Source organism: Leguminivora glycinivorella, chromosome 2, assembly GCF_023078275.1.
Source record: "Leguminivora glycinivorella isolate SPB_JAAS2020 chromosome 2, LegGlyc_1.1, whole genome shotgun sequence".
Lineage (NCBI taxonomy): Eukaryota > Metazoa > Arthropoda > Insecta > Lepidoptera > Tortricidae > Leguminivora > Leguminivora glycinivorella.
This window is the reverse complement of record NC_062972.1, coordinates 31,041,197-31,062,264: the sequence shown is the minus strand read 5'-3', so window position 1 is coordinate 31,062,264 and position 21,068 is coordinate 31,041,197. Positions and strand designations below refer to the sequence as shown.

At 36.9% G+C, this 21,068-nt stretch overlaps 1 protein-coding gene across 1 annotated transcript in view; it reads right to left on the bottom strand.

Annotated features, from left to right (window-relative positions):
- Positions 1-3,799: 3,799 nt before the first annotated feature.
- Positions 3,800-21,068, bottom strand: part of LOC125234653 (leucine-rich repeat-containing protein 15) — a 222,547-nt gene continuing 205,278 nt past the window's right edge. The window contains exons 13-16 of the mRNA XM_048140998.1: positions 19,325-19,394; positions 5,257-5,345; positions 4,375-4,435; positions 3,800-3,930 (exon numbers count right to left, since the gene is read on the bottom strand). Of these exons, the coding sequence (XP_047996955.1) occupies positions 3,800-3,930; positions 4,375-4,435; positions 5,257-5,345; positions 19,325-19,394 (351 nt within the window). The remainder of the gene's footprint in view (positions 3,931-4,374; positions 4,436-5,256; positions 5,346-19,324; positions 19,395-21,068) is intronic.

Below are 21,068 nucleotides of genomic sequence, written 5' to 3'. Positions count from 1 at the left end.
CACTCTGAGAATATGATTTATTTATTTTGTTTGAAAATTAGCAAAATTTAATTACGTAGAATTTTAAGACTTGAATACGTGAATTTTAATTCGTCGTTAATAGAGCCAGAATCACTTATTTTGAATTACGTTCATTTAAATACCCTGTATAAGTATTATAAAGTTTATTTCAAATCATTTTAATAACAAACTGTAATTATACATAGAGTCTGATCGGAAAGAGAAGAGTCGTGGAATGTATTGGACCCCATACATTTCACGAGTCTTCTATTTCGGAATAGACTCTAATAGGTTAAGCCCTTGCCCACAATACTCTGTATTTAATTATTTTCTCTTAGTAAATTATGATTATTTTCTTAATGATTTATCAAAAAACGGTGTTCATCATTTGCTTGCATATTGAATTATAATTTGTTTTTTAAGACCTTCCTTCTTTTCTTCTCTCGCATTTCCTCCGAGATGTACCGAGATACCATAACTATGTTTTATACCACTCAGATTATTTAGTACCTAGTTTTCATGAGCTAAAAGATATAAGGCCATTTCCACAAATTGGGACCCAAAATTAGTGACAGTTGTTAACAAAAATTAACTCGATGTCAGTTTTGTGACGACGATTAAGAATAAAGTTTGTCTAAAAATCAACTTTTTTTATGTAATTAACACATAAGCAATATTTCAATTGCATGCCTAATTTTTTGTTAACAACTTTCACTAATTTTGGGTCCCAATTTTTGAAAATAACCATAAATAATTGAAAATAAGTAGTAAGCCTCAGGTACTTTATTAACAGTATTTACAAATTTGCATTAGAGATCGGTAAGCGCAGTCTTCTCAAGCTGTTCTTCGTTCGCTTGGATCGCTTGACTCTTCGCTTGTCCCTGCCGGGTGACACTGATGATCTGGACGGAGGGAATTGCCAGTCCGGACACCTTGATAAAAAAAAAATAGAATTAAATCAAAAATTTACACTGTAAGCTTGCATCCCTAATATGTTCTAGAGTTACTAATGATGATGATGATGATGATGATGATGATAATGATAATGATGATAATGATGATGATAATGATGATGATGATAATAATAATGATGATGATGACGACGATGATGATGATGATGATGATGATGATGATGATGATGATGATGATAATGATGTGTTCCTTTTATCCCTCACTAGGGACATGGGGCTCTTAGAAGAATCTTCCACTTTTCACGATCCTAATAAGTTAGAGTTACTAATAAGGTAACTATAATTTTTAACTAATATAAATGTGCAATTATAAGGGCCGTTACAGACAAAACTGCAACCCGACTGCAACTGTCAGGTCACATCTTTGTTGACCTCGGCTCAGTTTCGGCCGACAATAGGCTAGTTTCCTTTACTTAAAATAATATATTTTATGCAGTGCACGAAATAAATCATCACATAATTAGAAGAAAAATATGGACAGTAGTTATGTTTTAACATAATTTCTATTTAATAAGTCAAAGAGAAAGATATAGTAAATGAATTGACCGTGACGTCACTCCTCAGTATTTCATATTAATTCCATATTAGCAAATCGTTTTGACAGTTTTTTTTATACCACGTCGGTGGCAAACAGGTATACGGCCCGCCTGACGGAAAGCGGTCACCGTAACCTATGGACGCCTGCAACTCAAGGTTGCCAACCCATTAGAAACTTGTACACTCTTTTTTTGAAGAACCCCATACTGTAGTTCATCGGGAATACCTCGGCAGGGAGCTCATTCCACAGCCGGAGCGTTCGTGGGAGGAATTCCTCTGAAACCGCACGGTGCGCGACCATTTAGGTTGCAAGGTGTGTGGATGAGCGCCCTGTCGATGGCGAGCGGTGCGATGATGAAAACAGTTCTTAAAAAGAAGCCTGATTTGACTAGTAGGAAACTAGCCTATTACATGTGATCTCTTGCTTATTTACTGGCGGCGGTATACTATTTTTCTGGTTGTCGGACCCTGGGTACGTAGTTAAATACTCAAACGCTCACGATAATACTTGTTTCGTAGTTATCTATATCTAGAGGTAGTAAATAGCCCTTGCGTTTTGGCGCGACAGAGCCAGGCTGCATTTCTGAGCATTTCTTCTATTTGCCACTTTGTGATATTTTTGAAAAAAAAAATGCTAAGTATTTCTACTCAGAATTACGAGCTTTTTCAATCCTAGTAGTTAAAAAAGATGTCTCATACGATTTTTTCTTATTTTGTTACCATTTTCCGTACATGTTGTGTGCGACAAAAGAGGAAAGTAACAAAAATGTATGGAAATTCTGGGACACTTTTTGTCTCCTAGTGAGATTGAAAGTACTCGTGATTCTGAGTACAATTGACCTAAAATTCCCTAAAAAAATCAAAATAAAAAAATGGCAAAAAAAAGAAATGCTCTTCCATCGGTGTCTGCCGTCGATTGGCATTCGGCTACGCTGGATGTGGTAACTTTGTTTAGCGCAGCGTCCTGAAAGACGCGGCTGGAGGACAGAAAAGCTATATTACCATTAGGCAAGTAAATTTAAGACGTTTGGCAAAATAAACTAAAAAAATACAAATTAAATTATTTTCTATGAGGATAAATTAATTTGTTCTAAGAATTAGCACGGCAGCGCCATCTCTGTTCGCTAACTCGTAATCACATGAGTTGATTCAGTTAGGAGGTCGAACTAGTTTCGGTTCTACCTCAGAGATGGCGAGGGGCGCCATAAGCCTTCGGTAATTGTGTCATAATGCCACCGTGTCCGAATGGCCGAGGACGCTGGTTCGAATCCAGCTTCGAACACTTGGAGGCCTTGGTCACTTTTTCTTTGTATATGACATTTATTTCAGTTTATAGTTAAAATAGTACCTAGTATGTCTACTAAAAAAATACATATTAAATTATTTTCTATGAGGATAAATTAATTTGTTCTAAGATATTGCCATAATCTCGTGATTTCCAGTAAGACAACTGACTGACAACCGACTAAACCCAATACGGCCAAGTTACCGTGTAGAATGTTCTCAACTTAACCGAATTAGTCAACCCAGTCACGATGGTCGATAAGTGACTTAACAAGACGCCGGGATAGCACTACGGCTCAAGCGCAAACTGTTTGCATTAGGAGATTAGCGGTGTTCCGCGTTGGCTCACATTTAGCTAATACCTATTTTATAGGCACCTTGTAACATAGAGAACCTGCTTGGATAGACTTTATCGCATCGGTGTTTCCCTATCGCATTTACAATCAGTGCGAAAAGGAGGGCCCGATATTATATCGTTTATCACGCGACCGTGCTTGCCAGGTCGCAAAGAAAATTTTTCGCCTAAAAAACAAAAGATGCGCGACGTAACTATACATTTTTCTCAGCGACAGCAGGTTTGCCATGTTACAACTTGTAACTAAGTATACATTATCACAAAATAATCATCTCTTCATTAACTTGCTTCATATTTCGTTTCATATCATCTCTCCATCCAACACACAGTCCATCCACCTCTTCCGTTACTTCCTTCCACATTCATTTGTCACCTTTCTCGTCACATGACTTTCATCCCTTCGCATTACACGTCCATACCACGCTAGCCGATTCGCTCTTACTTTTTCTACTATCGTATCTTTCAACAGTCACTATCGATGTAATAATACCATCTGCTGCTGTAATAATACCATGGCTCTTGAGACACAGGGAGACCTACTTTGAGAGCCAGGGACCAATATTGTATATACACGTAACCTTATAGTTGCAATAAAGAATTTTTTTTATCTCTTTCACCCTTGCTAACACCAACCAGGTGTGAAAGAGATAACTTACTTCTCAATATCAGGTAGAACGTGACCCTTGCACCGAGCTTCCCATTTAGACCAGTACTTGAATCCTTCTTGCTCGAATACTTTCAGCGCGCAGGCGCTATCGTCTTTAATGTCATCGTCTAGTAAAGCTGAAAACAAAAAAAAATATATATATATATTTATATATATTTCTATTATGAATTACTTTACTTAGCAAGATTAAAAAAGGGAATATTCTGAGATATTTCTTTTTTTTTGTGCTTACTCTTGATCACAGACTAGCCAAAGGCAAAGACGTGGCCTACGATGGAGTGAGCTCGCCCAGAAGACACATGTTCAGTCTTGATTTGAAGGTTGCCGGGTTATATGAGCTCGGAAATAATATAGCCGCCAGCAAGGAACTCCTTGGCTCCTCGCATAAGAAAAGAAGAAGCAAAGCGCTTCGTGCAAATTCGCGGAATATCTACCAAGATATCTGAATCAGAGACTCAAAGCTACCAAGGCTTAACCTTTGACAGCGGATACATTGACGATGTCCATCATTATGCGCCTGGTAACATCTATCATGTGTAAATTGCGCATATAAAACTCACCCTCGCAAGTGATGTCGCATTTGCCGCCTTTCTTTCCTTCTTTGCACCACTCACTGCCAATCTGCAGAAAACAAAACCAAATTAAATAATTATATTGATTTCTGATCAATTGATATTTGCCAGTCGCTTTCCGGTGAAGGAAACCGGACTAATCCCAGTAAGGCCTAGTTACCCTTCGGGTTGGAAGGTCAGATGGCAGTCGCTTCCGTAAAACTACTTAGTATCTACGCCAAATGTTTGAGGTTAATACGTAGACCAATATATAATCCGTTGTCACTAAATTATGTTTATTTTAAGGTACCATCACTATTTGTTAGAACCACTCTCAGACCTCGCATTACACCTCTGGGTGGCTAGCCAAATGGCACAATCGCTCACGAAACGCTCACGAAACGAAGCGCTAGTAGATATCTATCTCTATCGCGCTTGCGTATTGGCGCGACAGAGCCAGCGGCGTATCGCTTTCGTTTGGCGTCGGAGAAATGCCATTCGGCTACGGGGCCTGTTCGTAATACCCTGGACTAGTACAATGACACTAGTGACTAGTCCTCTATATGTTGCACTTAACCATATTAATAACATAATTTTACATAATCACACTCTTGACATTTACTCGCAGACAGAGCCTATTAAGGTCCTAGCCGCTGCAGCCCGCTACCTCGAGTCTATATCCACTCTCGCATCTATTGATATTATTTGATTTTAGTTACAAGCTTATTATTAGTTTTAAGTGTTTGTAACTTGCATGCCTAGATTCTCTGTAAATGTAAGTTGGTTAAATAAATGATAAATAATACATCTCAGGATTAGTTGCCAAAGCGGACCCCAGATTGCCGTGGCGAATGCCGGGATAACGCAAGGAGGACGATGGTGGTCACTTACTTGGAATAATCCATAATACTTTCTTCGCGCAGACTTAGTCACTAACGCAGCTGTGTTTCTATCGCTCTCCTGCTCTATCAGACACACCCCTGAAACAAAAAATATGACAAATCGTTTAGGAACTTCTTCTGAATAAGTACAAAGAGCATATCGTCACTACTTTTAAAAAAACTCGTATCTTCGTCTGTCAATGAAAAGAAAATTGTACTTCACTACAGCCTTCGCACAACCTTCTGCGCGCGAGCCGCTCGGCCGACTGTCGGACTGGCGCAATAACTTTGGAAGGTATACTTTTACAACTAGCGGGGTTTTAGCGTAGCTTTGCTGGTTTGTCCTGTTTCAGTGTGGCATTATGAATATTTTTTAATAATAAATTCACCGTAAAGCGCAGTAACTAGGTTTTAGTGATGTATTTGTAACCGAAATTACAATGAAAGTCTTTAAATACACGGTTAAAGGACTTTAGCCGTGTTTAAGCGTAGTATTTTATTTAAAAAAGTGAATGTTATAAAATGTAATAACGCAATTAAACGGCTTTAATGGGAATTTATGAAGCTTATGTCAAGTAACGTTGTTATAGTTATGTATCGTGTGATAAAACTATGAAGATAAACAACTGCTAAGCGCTTTAATATAAGTTATAGAAGACAAATGTGGGTTTGCGGTTTTATACTATTGAAAAGGGTTATAAAATAGTGCACTTAGCGAGGTATGTCGACTCTGTATCTCGGTAACTAAAAATGATAAAAATATGATTCCAAGACCAGTCGATGGGGAATTCTTTCCTATTTAAGAATATTTATCCAAATGAAAACTGGTAATATGCAGCTTAGAGGGGTTCTAGTGATAGGACGGCAGAATTAGTAATGAACCGTTTGATGCACTTGATGAAGGGAGACCTACTTCTGTCAGTGTCTGTAGTTAAAATGGGATTAGGCTGGCCATGTCTGCCGAATGCCGGACGACTTGTGGGCCAAGATAACCACGGAGTGGGAGCCCCACGAGTCAAACCGGGGATCCGGCAGAGCACGTCGGCGATGGCGGGATAACTTAGACTCCTTTTTGAAAGATTGGCCGGATATTGCTCCAAACATGGAGTGAAAAAAGAGGGGGGAGGCCTTTGCCCAGCAGTGGGACATATTGGGCTCTAAATAATAATAATAAATAAATGCACGACTTAATTCCTCCTTCTCCTTTCCATCTTCGGACGTCCAGGTGGGGGGAACGAATGCACCCGTATGCGGTTAGTGTTCCATTTATCCGCACAAAACGATTTGCCTCATCTTTTGTAATGCGGACTGCAAAGGAATGGAATGCGCTCCCACCATCGGTGTTCCCAGAAAAATACGACCGCGGTCTCTTTAAACTAAGAGTGAATAGGCTATTACTGAATCGGTGAGCTCCATCTTAGACTCTGTCTTCACTTCCCATCAGGTGTAACTAGGGTCAATCGCCGATCAGTCCATAATAATACCAATACAAATCAGTAGGTACGTTTATCGATTGAGAACCACTGTATCAGAACTTCACGTTATCTATCATAATTCACTGGAAGTCGTTGAGAATCTCAATCAGCTTGAGATAACGTCTGTCATCCTCATCTTTATCATTATGATAACAACCTAAGTACCTATTTATCTACGAACATGTACTTCTGTGGCAATCAAAAATAGTTTATGCTCAAAATAGCTCTTCAAAATGGTTCGTTCAGCTGATTTTTCAACTTTTAATAAGAGTTTTTGTCTACTCAGATTTATATTAATATTAGACAACTATTAATAAATTTGATTATTTATTTAGAGAAGAATACTGAATACGATAGTTGGAAATGCTTTATTAGTTTTATATTTATTCGTTACTTAGTATATAAGTTTATAAGTATGTATATTATATATATATCGTTGTCTGAATACCCACAACACAAGCCTTCTTGAGCTTACCGTGGGACTCAATCTGTGTAAAAATGTCTTATAAAAATTATTTGTTTATTTATTTACTTATATTAATTTGAAATTGTGATACAATGTTCATATTTTATTTAAACACATTTAAATGAAAATCGAGATCTATGGTGGTATAATCGATGTCATTGTCCCTATTGCTGTAATAAATACCTAACATTAAATTGATTTTGAAATAGTTTTATTCGGCTGTTATGTCAGTAGTATTTATGTCCCAGGTATTTGTACAAATGATGTGTGTGTTCTTTTTTCTTTAAGTACTGTGTGTGTTTTTATCTTTGTACAATAAAGTGTATTACTACTACTACTACTACTACTACTACTACTACTACTACCTTTTGCCAGCAGTTTCGTTCGTGTTAAATTTAAAAGTTGCGTGATGCTCCATACAGACTTTTACCCGCCATTTCAGGAAAGTGGGGAGTTTAAAGAGACAAAAAGAAGACTAATTATGTCACTCTCTGTTCATTCAACTATGTCCACTAAAAAAAAACACGTCAAGTCGTCGCTCCGTTTTCCGCGAAAGACGGACGAACAAACACACACACTTTCTCATTTATAATATTACTAGCTTTTGCCCGCGGCTTCGCTCGCGTTAGAAAGAGACAAAAAGTAGCCTATGTGACTCTCCATGCCTTCAACTATCTCCACTAAACAATCACGTCATCAATTCGTCACTCCGTTTTCCGCGAAAGACGGAAAAACAAACAGACACACACACTTTCCCATTTATAATATTATAGCATACTATAACTGTCCATCTCTATCCATAGATAGAGATGGACAGAGTGGTGACAGGAATATAATAAATACAATTTTCAGCTCGCTGTTCAAACCTTATTACATACATACATACAATCACGCCTGTATCCTAAAAAGGAGTAGACAGAGCACATGAAACTACTAAAGCTTCAGGGCCACTCTTGCCAAATAAGGGGTTAAAAGAAAACGAAACTGTGGCATTGCAGTGACAGGTTGCCAGCCTCTCGCCTACGCCACAATTTAACCCAATCCCACAGTCGCCTTCTACGACACCCACGGGAAGAAAGGGGGTGGTGAAATTCTTAACCCGTCACCACACAGGAAAACTTTATTAAAGCAAAGTAAATAACCTAATCAAATTGCCATTAATACAGGGACATTAATGCTGATGAGCGGTATAAAACAAGAACCGTAAATATTTTACTACCTTTAGTTTGTGCGGAAAACATCGGTCTAACTTGAAAATCATATCGTTTACTTTTCATCATCCAGCCAAGTTGGCCGTTACCCATAGCCCATTGTCATAAGCCATGGTGGGCATTTTCAGAATTTGGGACCCCCCCCCCCCTAGTGTAAGTTGTTAACAAAAAATAACTCCTTGTCAGTTTTGTGACCACGATTAAGCATAAAATCTGTCTAAAAATTTACTTTTTTCACATTCTAAATGTAGATTATCGCTTAAAGTTAACACAATAATAATTTAATTGAAATTATATGCTTAATTATCGCCACAAAACTGAGAGTGAGTTAATTTTAGTTAACAACTTACGCTAATTGGGGGGTCCTAAATTTTGAAAATGCCCCACTGATGCAATGCTAACGGTAGTAAATTAGACTGTGGCTATTAATTTGCCTTAGGGTCCCCCCATATCTAGCGACTCGCGAGCGTCGCGTCGGGCCAACTGTATGGGCAAAGCCTGACGCCGCGTCGGCGTCGCGTCGACGCGACGTCTTTTTCCATACAGTTGGCCCGACGCGACGCCCGCGAGACGCTAGATGTGGGGGACCCTTATCCATACTTACTCGTATCTCCTTCTTCATTGTTTTGCATCAAAATTCCGTAGTTCCTTCTTTTTAACCCCCGACGCAAAAACGTCGAGGTGTTATAAGTTTGACATGTCTGTCTGCCTGTGTGTGTGTCTTTCTGTGGCATCGTAGCTCCCGAACGAATGAACCGATTTGGATTTGTTTTTTTTTTGTTTGAAAGCTGAGTTAATCGAGAGTGTGAAGATTCAGTGGTGACAACCTTCGCGCGGTGCAATAAGAATTAAATGTCGGCTCGCGGCATTTTGTGAATATCAAAGGAGTGAGCCTTCTGTACTTGTACACTGAGAGAAAATACAACCAGTTTTCATGTTTGTTCAACAAGTTTTTTGGTTAAAATAGCGCCTACGTGCTTTTTGGTTCAAACAACAAGCTACTTGTCATTTGAATCGGCAATATATTTGAATCAACAAGTCGATTTTATAAAAACAACCTGACACATATTGTTTTAAACATACGTTTGGCTGATTCAAACGGATAAACCGCAACAAGTCGAACTTGTTAAATTCACAATGCAAATTTCTCTCAGTGTACCATAGTATATTCTGTGCTATGGTTATCAAAAGACCTTGACTTTGACTCGCACGACGCATGACAATGACAACGCCACGCTACACGATAGAATTGCGTTGGATCGTCACGCCTTCGACCGGGTTTCCCCGTAAACCATTGTTTCCCTTTTGTTGTTGTTTTTTTCACGATGACTCAAAACTTTCTGACTGTGCGATTTGTTTATTTATTTCCATGGTATGGTAAAAATAAGTAAAACACTGTGAAGCTATATCTACATAAATATAGACATATTTAAATAGTAACAAAGAAGGAAACTTAAAAGTTACTGATACAATACCTATGTCTGAAAATGAGAAAGCTTTTAATTTTCTTTTTATTATTTAAGATAAAAAATCGCCCATAATGGTTAGTACATTATTGAAGATTTTAAAGCTAATTGTTATTATAACATAAAACAGAAAGTAGACAACAAACAATACAGCAAAAGAGATGATTTTATTAATTAATTATAATTTTGTTAAATAAATAAATTAAGGTGCACTAGGGTAATTCCGAAAGTCGCACAAAAATCACCATCATTTCCATCATATTAAGATTCCCCTTTCGGAATTACCAGAGCATTTTTGTCATTCGGAATTACCCTAATGCACCTTACTGACAAAATAAGAAAACTAAAATAAACTATTAATGATTTGATACACGCCTAAAGATAACTTCTAGAGAATTTAAATTCGATGCTAGAACGAAAAATGTTGATCGTAAAATGAACGTAAAAAGAATCTTATTTTAGAAATTACTGGAAAATTTCACTGAGGTTATAAGTTCAGTTGGTTAGGTTCCTTTAGAGCTGTGCTAGCTCCAGTGTCACTATGTCGTGGTACTTTTGGGACACCCTGTATACAGGAAATCGTTTTGTATATGAATAAAATAATGATTGATAAAAAGGATAAAACAAAAAACAATGATTCAATGGTTATCAATGGACCAGTTAAGTATGTAGCTATCAATAGAACTCTTATAATGCTAATAGAGGTGCCATCGACTTTTTTCACCAGTACCTAATACTTATACACCCTGTTTATTTAATTCCGTTAACTTTAAGGGATGGATTTTTAGATCAAATACAATTAATTTCTCTAAGAAAGTAGCGTCTTAACTCTTACGGTTATCGAGTTATTAAAAAAAAAAAATACTGAACACTCGTGTGACAGCCTTTATCACTTCCCAATGTTATTTGTTTTGACATGTGCCGTTAATCGCAGGACACTAACTTGAATATTATTCTTAAGGGTCTCTCATACTAATTAATTCATTTATTATGTATGAAAACGATGATTTTTTTTTTGCGAATTTAACTAAAAGTTTTATACAGAGTGGTTCCTGATAACGAACCTAACGACTTGCCGAATTTAACGGGAAAAAAACACGGTGTATACATTTATAATATTTGTCAAGTCCTAAGTACTGCAAAGAGCCACTAATTTTATATCAAACCGTTAGATAAAATGAAATACCTAGAATCTATTTCGCGGACCATCCATAAGCGAGTATTTCAATTTCAATTTCGTCGCTGGAAATATTCCCTAAACACTCATCTGCTTCAGACGCGTATAAAAGTCTGCATATTTTGCTGGTTAGGTGTATTTGGATTATTACGAGATCCATTTTAAAATAAATACTAGCTTTTGCTCGCGTACTAAAGTCATACATGTTTACTGTTTAGGAATACCCCTGTGATGTTTCGAATAAAATAGCCAAACTAACCTTGTTTTCCCATACAAACTTTAGACCCCCATTAGGAAGTGAATTTTGTGAAAATCCTTTCTTAGTGCTCCACTACACGTTATAAGGAACCTACTCGTACGTGCCAAATTGGGAATCTCTAGGACCAGCGGTTTCGGCTATGCGTTGGTATGTCAGTCAGTCAGTTTCTTCTTTTATATACATACTAGCTTTTGCTCGCGGCTTCGCTCGCGTTAGAAAGAGACAAAAAGTAGCCTATGTCACTCTCCATCCCTTCAACTATCTCCACTTATAAAATCACGTCAATTCGTCGCTCCGTTTTGCCGTGAAAGACGGACAAACAAACAGACACACACACTTTCCCATTTATAATATTAGTATGGATTTATTTAGATTGCTTCACGTACTTTCCTGCTATATTAAAGACGTTCAGTTGTATGAATTTTGGGATTATGCAATCCAGTGGTTTGGTCCTAAAGTCAACCCAAGGTAAGTCCGCAACAACTTTGACTGCCTCATCGGTGCAACTGTTATTTTAAAAGTCAAACTTCGATAAAATGATGACGTTTACTTAACTCTTATAGAGGCAGGGCTATCAGAATTGTTGCAAACCTATCTTAGTGCGTTTTCACACTATCCGATCCGATATTGGATGTGGGAAGTATTTCAAGGGCAAAAATCCAAGATGGCGTCTTAAATGTATGGAATATCAGTCCTACATCCAATATCGGATCGGATAATGTGAAAACGCACTTAGGCTGACTCTAGCTTCAGCAACGCAACGTGAAGCGAACGGGTTAAGTGAACGTAATTTCTTTGCAGTTTGTCGTTTAAAATAACTTTTACATCGGTTAAGCTGTCAAAACAAGTCATTTTTTTTAATAAATACGTATGCACGTAAGAGGTTATTATTATGTCGATTGCAGTGACTCCATTACCACACCTCGGACACTGGCGATCAAATATATGAAAGAGGCGCGTTCCTAGCACACAGTCTAAGCTCGTGTAGGTGAACGCGTACTATGCTTGTATGAGTGAAATATGACAGGTCGACTGTTCGCGTTTTTGACAGGCGGTAACTGTGAGGTAACCGAGAGGGGGTGGGCGGCACTTTCAGCGGGGAGCGGGAGTGGCCATACTGTACGATAGTACTCTATATTATACTGTGGCATTACTATTCCGTCGTCGTATCTGACGCTGCATATGTCAATTTCCTCGGTAAAATGACGGAGTGACGGAATGGACGTCATATTCGTGGCAGTGACTCAGAGGCGTTTATCGTCGAACAGTTCAATTCGAAGTTCAATATACGCCCAAAGTTAGATATAGATACTATATGTATTGGATAATAATTTGTGAATGTTTAAAAACGACACTTATGACACTGTCGTCAGCAAATTTTTGGCTTATATAGGTATCTTTAAGTTTTAGTTAGAAATGTACTTCAGTTTAGTATGAAGAAAATAGTTGTAATGAAATTCGTGTTTTTTTTTTGTTTTCCATTAAATTTGACAAGTATCAGGAAACAGCCTGTATAACATTTTTAATTAAATTAACAAAAAAAATCATCATTTTCATACATAATAAAAGAATTTATTATTGTGAGAGACCCTTAAAAATAACATTCAAGTTAGTGTCAACTGATTGACGGCACATGTCAAAACAAATAACCTTAGGAATTGGTAAAGGCTGCTGTCACACCCGTGTTCAGTAATTGTCTTTATTTTTTTAATAACTCGATAACCGTAAGAGTATTTGATATAAAGAACTTTCCCTTATAATTAACGGAATTCATTAAAAACACGGTGTATATTTCTGGTCAAGCTTTAACTACTCTTTTGGTTGAATACTTAATCTGGTAGGTTACTGCATCGCCTTGACAAAGGTGCCATTATCATTTTGTCCCCATTGTCTCGTCACGTTATGTCAATAAAAATGGTTAATGACAGTTTAGTGCAACATTAGTCATTTTTGTTTACTATACTTTAGTAGCATTTGAGGTTAAGTCTTAAGACGCTACAGGAGCGAAACTAAAATGGAAATGACCCCCCCCCGTTTCAGTTTAAAAATTCTAGTTTATTGTACTAGTGTTATTAACTAGATTTACCAAAAAAAAATGTCCATTAAGAACAACTCAGTTAAAAGATATTGCGAAAAAATTTTTTGAAATCGAGGTTCCGCTCGACTCTATGCTACTTCAAAACTTAATCAATCTAATATAATTATGTTTTTCAGTAACTAATAAACATGTAGCCAAACATATAAAAAAGTAGCTAAGCAGTGAAAAAACATACAAATCACCTTCCTTATCTATTACAAAAGCCAGTAAACCATAAAATTATATAATAAGTATTAATTTCACCACCCCCTTTCTTCCCGTGGGTGTCGTAGAAGGCGACTGTGGGATATGGGTTAAATTGTGGCGTAGGCGAGAGGCTGGCAACCTGTCACTGCAATGTCACAGTCTCGTTTTCTTTCAACCCCTTATTTGCCAAGATTGGCACTGAAACCTGAGTAGTTTCATGTGCTCTGCCTACCCCTTCATGGGACACAGGCGTGATTGTATGTATGTAAGTATGTACAAGTACATATTGTGTCATTCATGATGTTCATGAATTCACTCGCCTTGACGCGTAACGTCATGTTGTTATAGGTTTTTGACAGATTTGCGAGTCATCGTCATCGTCAATGACTTGACTAAAGCCTAAAATTATTGTTTATCGGAACAAAGCCGCGCCGCTGAATTAAATAGTATTGTTGTTTAAATAAACAAAAGTGACCTTGAACGTACCATATTGACGAGCCATATTGTACTTATTGTTCCTTTGTTTGTTTTTTTATGTTGGCATATTATTGAATAACAAGAACAACAAGAATCGTCCTGTTAATAATTTTGGACACATACCTAATTATAATATTTATACGCGTGTTTAAGCAAATAAAATGATCATTCATTTATTCATTCAAAACGATTCTTTCTAAGAGGAAATACCAGGTGAGCTCTTTCTAAGATCAGGCCCCGTAGCCGAATGGCATTTCTCCGACGCCAAACGAAAGCGATACGCCGCTGGCTCTGTCGCGCCAATACGCAAGCGGGATAGAGATAGATATCTACTAGCGCTTCGTTTCGTGAGCGTTTCGTGAGCGATTGTGCCATTCGGCTAGCCACCCTGGTGCCGTAGCCAAATGGCATTTCTGCGACGCGAAACGAAAACGAAATGCCGCGAAAGGTAGTCTGGCTCTGTCGCACCAATACGCACGAGCGATAGAGATAGATATCTACGAGCGTTTCGTTTCGTGAGCGTCTGTACCATTCGGCTACGCACCTATCCATATCCAATCACAATATCTATTATGTCGGAAGGCCGGATTTCAATAGAAAAAAATAAAGATGATGCATGTAATGTATGGGCGGATTTTTATTTTGTTGTAGCGTTTTGAAAAACTTGTGTTTTTATAAATGTTGTTAGTTTGCATGATAATAATTGTTTTTTCGTGTTCATTAGTCATTCATCTACATAAAATTCAATGAAATTAATAGCATTTTTGTAAGAACTGTGAAAAAAATTAACTTTAATCGGTGTTTCTGGAGCTGGGTGATCCACTGAGTTACAAACTTACTAATGTATAAAAATAACAAAAAAAGACGTATATATGTGAAATCTTTTATTAATATTAGAAATCAAAACAAAATGAACTTAAATTTTAAAAAAACAGTAGAATAAACACAAAAGAACCCTCTAAAATCACTTTTACATATCCACTGAGTGACATTGTGGTCAAAAAACTTCAAAACTTTCTCGTAAAAACATAAAAATCTGTAGAAAAATTAACTATAAACTCCTATTAAATGTAAAGAAGATGTTAAATTTATATAATATCATACTCACAGGTAGGTAAGGCTAACAAAATCTTATAAAAATTTGAATTTACATCTAAGAAAATGCTAGGACAATTTCTCAGTGGAACGTAACATAAAACTAAGGGTGCGATTAACATGGAGCTAATTTAACTACGTCAAACAATTAAGCAAACTGTTTTTTACGTGGATGTTAATATCTCAAATACTAAAATAAAAAATTAACTGAGCCCTTTTCAGAAAAAGTGTACATATTCAGTGTCTTCAAAATATTAACTTTTTGGACTCATTTTACGCCTCACGTATGAAAATTGAGGCCCTTAATTTAGTAATTTGTTTTCTTTGTATATTGCATCACATTCATGAAAATAATTAAATTTCCATATAAAAGAGTGACGATATTTTTTTTTTTTATGTAATATGATATGAAAATATAAATGTGTACTTATAACGCGGCTTTATCGTTCCACTGAGTTACTTTTTCATCCACTGAGAAACAATATTTCTCAATGGAACGTAACGGTTACGCCTTTGAGAAACAAAAATCTGGTTGTAAATTAAATAATACAAACTCTTCCCATAAACGTTATATATTATTAAAATAGATAAACTAACTAGTAATATGAACAGGTAGTTTCTTAATAAAATATACAATATACCTTCGAAAACGTAGTCACTATGTGGAACTCAAAAACGGACCTCTAAAACACGCTCGAACAAATACTTCCTTCACGAGTTGTGGCGTGCGACTGACAACAAATAACCAATATGGCGTACACGGCAAGACATTATTATGTTGCCAGAATAAAAAATAACCTACCACTTTAGTAGTAAAATAAGTAAATATTGACGAAATTTCTCCGTAACTCAGTAGGATTTTCCACAGAGCTACTTTTTGTGGTTTATGTTTGAAATGATTTTTTAGTATTCTAAAACTATTTTTGATAGATAAAGCGTTGTTTAAATTAGAAATTAATGTACAAAGAAATATTTAAGTAAATAAAAACATATTGTTATGATACAAAAATAATATTTTAACGCCTATGAAACATAAGTACTTCATGGTAGGACATGGGAAAAACAACACTTTTGTTGACTTCAAACAGATAACGAACGAACGCACCAATACGCACGAGCGATAGAGATAGATATCTACGAGCGTTTCGTTTCGTGAGCGTCTGTACCATTCGGCTACGCACCTATCCATATCCAATCACAATATCTATTATGTCGGAAGGCCGGATTTCAATAGAAAAAAATAAAGATGATGCATGTAATGTATGGGCGGATTTTTATTTTGTTGTAGCGTTTTGAAAAACTTGTGTTTTTATAAATGTTGTTAGTTTGCATGATAATAATTGTTTTTTCGTGTTCATTAGTCATTCATCTACATAAAATTCAATGAAATTAATAGCATTTTTGTAAGAACTGTGAAAAAAATTAACTTTAATCGGTGTTTCTGGAGCTGGGTGATCCACTGAGTTACAAACTTACTAATGTATAAAAATAACAAAAAAAGGACCTCTAAAACACGCTCGAACAAATACTTCCTTCACGAGTTGTGGCGTGCGACTGACAACAAATAACCAATATGGCGTACACGGCAAGACATTATTATGTTGCCAGAATAAAAAATAACCTACCACTTTAGTAGTAAAATAAGTAAATATTGACGAAATTTCTCCGTAACTCAGTAGGATTTTCCACAGAGCTACTTTTTGTGGTTTATGTTTGAAATGATTTTTTAGTATTCTAAAACTATTTTTGATAGATAAAGCGTTGTTTAAATTAGAAATTAATGTACAAAGAAATATTTAAGTAAATAAAAACATATTGTTATGATACAAAAATAATATTTTAACGCCTATGAAACATAAGTACTTCATGGTAGGACATGGGAAAAACAACACTTTTGTTGACTTCAAACAGAAGTTTTTATTAAAAATATGACTAATATTTATTCAAAACTAATAATTTCTGAAAGACAATTTATTCATTTATGCATAAATATCAAACGCCTGTAAAAAAGTGATATAGAATTTGTGCAATCTTTGTCAGAAGAGGTAGGACATGCCAAATTTGGTACCATACAACAAAAAAAAAATTTGCCCGTATGGGATAAAGGTTCGATATCCGATATCGGATCGGATAATGTGAAAACGCATTGTCTGGTTTTATTTTTCGTTACCAATAGCAAAGTTTACAAGCCTAAATTAGTAAGTTTAGTTTCAATAGCTTACTTCGATGAATGACAGTAGCGTACGAGTACATGAATGAATTCAATGATAAATTCACCATGCTTTTTTGCAGTTCACTGAAGATGACAGATTTCTGATGAATTCATTGACAGTTGGCTGTAACTGTAAAATAGTTCTCCACGTAGCTATTGCATAACCAATTTGACAGATTACGTACAAACGCTGAAACCAACCTATTTGAAGACAGATGAGAGGCAATTTCTCATGAAATACATCACATACACATTAGTATGTGATTATTCTCCAGATCCATTGCATTAATCAGTCTTACCATCTGGTTAAGCGCATGGTCGTGTATAATAGTAGTGGTAGCTTCGCCCGCGTACGTACCTAATCTTGTTTTTTCATACAAACTTTGGACCCCCATTTCACCCCCTTAGAAGGTGAATTTTGAAAAATCCTTTCTTAGTGCTTCTCTACACCTTATAAGGAACCTACGTGCCAAATTTGAAATCTCTAGGACCAGTGGTTTCGGCTATGCGTTGATATGTCAGTCAGTCAGTCAGTCAGTTTCTTATGTTTATAAACAAATATTTTTTATACCACGTCGGTGGCAAACAGGTATACGGTCCGCCTGATGGAAAACGGTCACCGTAACCTATGGACGCCTGCAACTCAAGGGGTGTCATATGCGCGTTGCCAACCCAGTAGAAACTAGAACACTCTTTTTTTGAAGAACCCCATACTGTAGTACTATATTTAGATAGATAGAAGATTCGATAGAGATTAAAGACAAAGAAAAATTTGCAGTCTTTACAGGTATTACTGCCATGTCTAGACACAAAGTAAAAAAAAAACCCTTGCCATACATTTCGGAGAGTGCGCTGAGAAACTGTACAACCCTGTTCCTCCGTCCCCATTTCACCTTAGGACCACCAGACAATCGGCAATGCGACATCGCTTCACGGTTAGTATTCCAAAAATACGCACTAAACGTTTCGCTTCAACATTTATTTTGCGAACCGCCAAGGAGTGGAATGCCCTGCCTGAGTCTGTGTTCCCACATGAGTACAATCCAGGTCTCTTTAAAGCAAGAGTAAATAGGTATCTCATAGGTAAGCGTGATCCACCGTAGACCGCATCATCACTTACCATCAGGTGTGATCGTGGTCAAACGTCTACCTATTCATACTAAAAAAAAAAAACCAGTTTCGACAATTTGACCATATTATGGGTCAAATTGTCAAAACTGATATTCAAAGAGTTTCAACCGATATGTCAGTATCGTAATCAGTTAGTTGACATCTAGGAACTATCTCCCAGGCGCCATCTGAACTAGAGTAATATTTTCCTTGTGTTACCTTGGACCGAGGTACACTTTTTAAGACTATATCTATCTTATATGGAGTTATATCATTTTTGGTATCAAGCGAGCTGATAAGTTAGGTTAGGTTAGGTCAAATTAAGATGCACCCTTAATCACTTATATTGGCATTATTATGCAATTTGCATTTAGAGCCAGTTCCATCAACTACAGTTCCACAACAGACAAATAACGTCAAGCAGAAGTCTATGAAAATTCCCATACAAGAAAAAAGAACGCTAAATTCGGTAACAGACGATTTTGGTGCAACCGACTCTTAGGGCCCATTTATACGTTACGAGAACTCGCATAATATGAGTTTTATTACATTACGGTATTTTGATGGCTGTGCAAAATTGTACGTATATTAAACAGCCGGCAATGTAACTAAAATCGCATGCGAGTTCGCACGCCGTCCAAATCAGGCCTTAATCGTGCTAATTCTTCCAGAACATCGTTCAAGAAAAAGTTTGAAAGTAACAATTTTAATTTAAAAATATTAAAGTATATTTCAAATATTATCTTATCATAATTATACTTCGCATACCTAATAGTTTTCATCGTATTTACAAACAAAACCATTTTTCTCCGCGGACTCCTTAAAGATTCAACAAACACTACTCACAATTACTAAGAAAAGTCCTCTGAAAGTTAATCTTAAGCAGCTCCCTCGTAAGTTGACATCTCGTGAACACCTTCGCGTCAACGACTAGGAACACAAAACAGAGCGCTAGCACGCACCGGGCCGCCATCTTGGATGGTCGGCGGCCGACTGACATAGTGATAGTAGGTAAACAGTGGGTAATGAGATGCGCGAGCGCATGTGGGTATTCTTGAGCGGAGGCGAGTGATCGCCTCAGACCATTTTACTGTAATATTTACCTCTAGAATATGAGAGTGGTTCTTTTTAACCCCCGACGCTGTCTGTCTGTCTGTCTGTGTGTGTGTGTCTGTCTGTGGCATCGTAGCTCCCGAACGAATGAACCGATTTAAGTTTAGTTTTTTTTTGTCTGAAAGCTGAGTTAGTCGGGAGTGTTCTTAGCCATGTTTCATGAAAATCGGTCTACTATGTCGCGGTCGGGGGTTTTTTCAAAAATTTTAATTTTGTGGTTAGGTTAGTTTTATAAGCGTAATATTTCAGTATTTAAGTTTTTTAGAATACTTTACTCGATAGCATAGACGTCATGATTAGGTTCTCTGTATGGAGAAAGTGAAGAGAGACGGTTACTTAGGTACTTACCTACTAATAGTACCAACAATTTTATAATAATTTTCATGAAGTTTCCGCCACTGATCAACGTTAGTGTAAAATGTCATTATTTGTGAGTATGCACGGGAAAACGTCCCACTTTGTCGATTGCTATAAAGCCACTGTCAGTTTATTCATATAAAGATACAAATAAATCTCGCCTTAATGGTAACCGACAAGGTGGGACGTTTTACTAAACACACTCACATTTGATGGTACAGGCTCTAGTCTGTATTAACTAACACTTAGAATTTATTGCTTCAATAACGGTGCATCCACACTGGCTGTTGTAACTGTTATATAACATTGTATGACAGAGACAGCACGATGAATTTCACCACTCCTTTCATCCTATGGGTATCGTAGAAGTCGACAGCGGGAGTTGAGTTCAAACGTGATGTGGACGAGGGGCTACCTGTCACACCAATATCACCTTTTTTAGGGTTCCGTAGTCAACTAGGAACCCTTATAGTTTCGCCATGTCTGTCTGTCCGTCCGTCCGTCCGTCCGTCCGTACGTCCGTCCGTCCGTCCGTACGTCCGTCCGTCCGCGGATAATCTCAGTAACCGTTAGCACTAGAAAGCTGAAATTTGGTACCAATATGTATATCAATCACGCCAACAAAGTGCAAAAATAAAAAATGGAAAAAAATGTTTTATTAGGGTACCCCTCCTACATGTAAAGCGGGAGCTGATATTTTTTTTCATTCCTACCCCTACGTGTGATATATTGTTGGATAGGTATTTAAAAATGAATAAGGGTTTACTAAGATCGTTTTTTGATAATATTAATATTTTCGGAAATAATCACTCCTAAAGGAAAAAAAAAGTGCGCCCTCCCCCCCGCCCTCTAACTTTTGAACCATATGTTTAAAAAATATGAAAAAAATCACAAAAGTAGAACTTTATAAAGACTTTCTAGGAAAATTGTTTTGAACTTGATAGGTTCAGTAGTTTTTGAGAAAAATACGGAAAACTACGGAACCCTACACTGAGCGTGGCCCGACACGCTCTTGGCCGGTTTTTCTTCGTCTTATTTGTTAAGAATAATACTGAAACTTCAGCAATTTTATGTGTTCTGCTTACCTTTTTTGGCAGTACAAGCGTGAATTTATTTATAA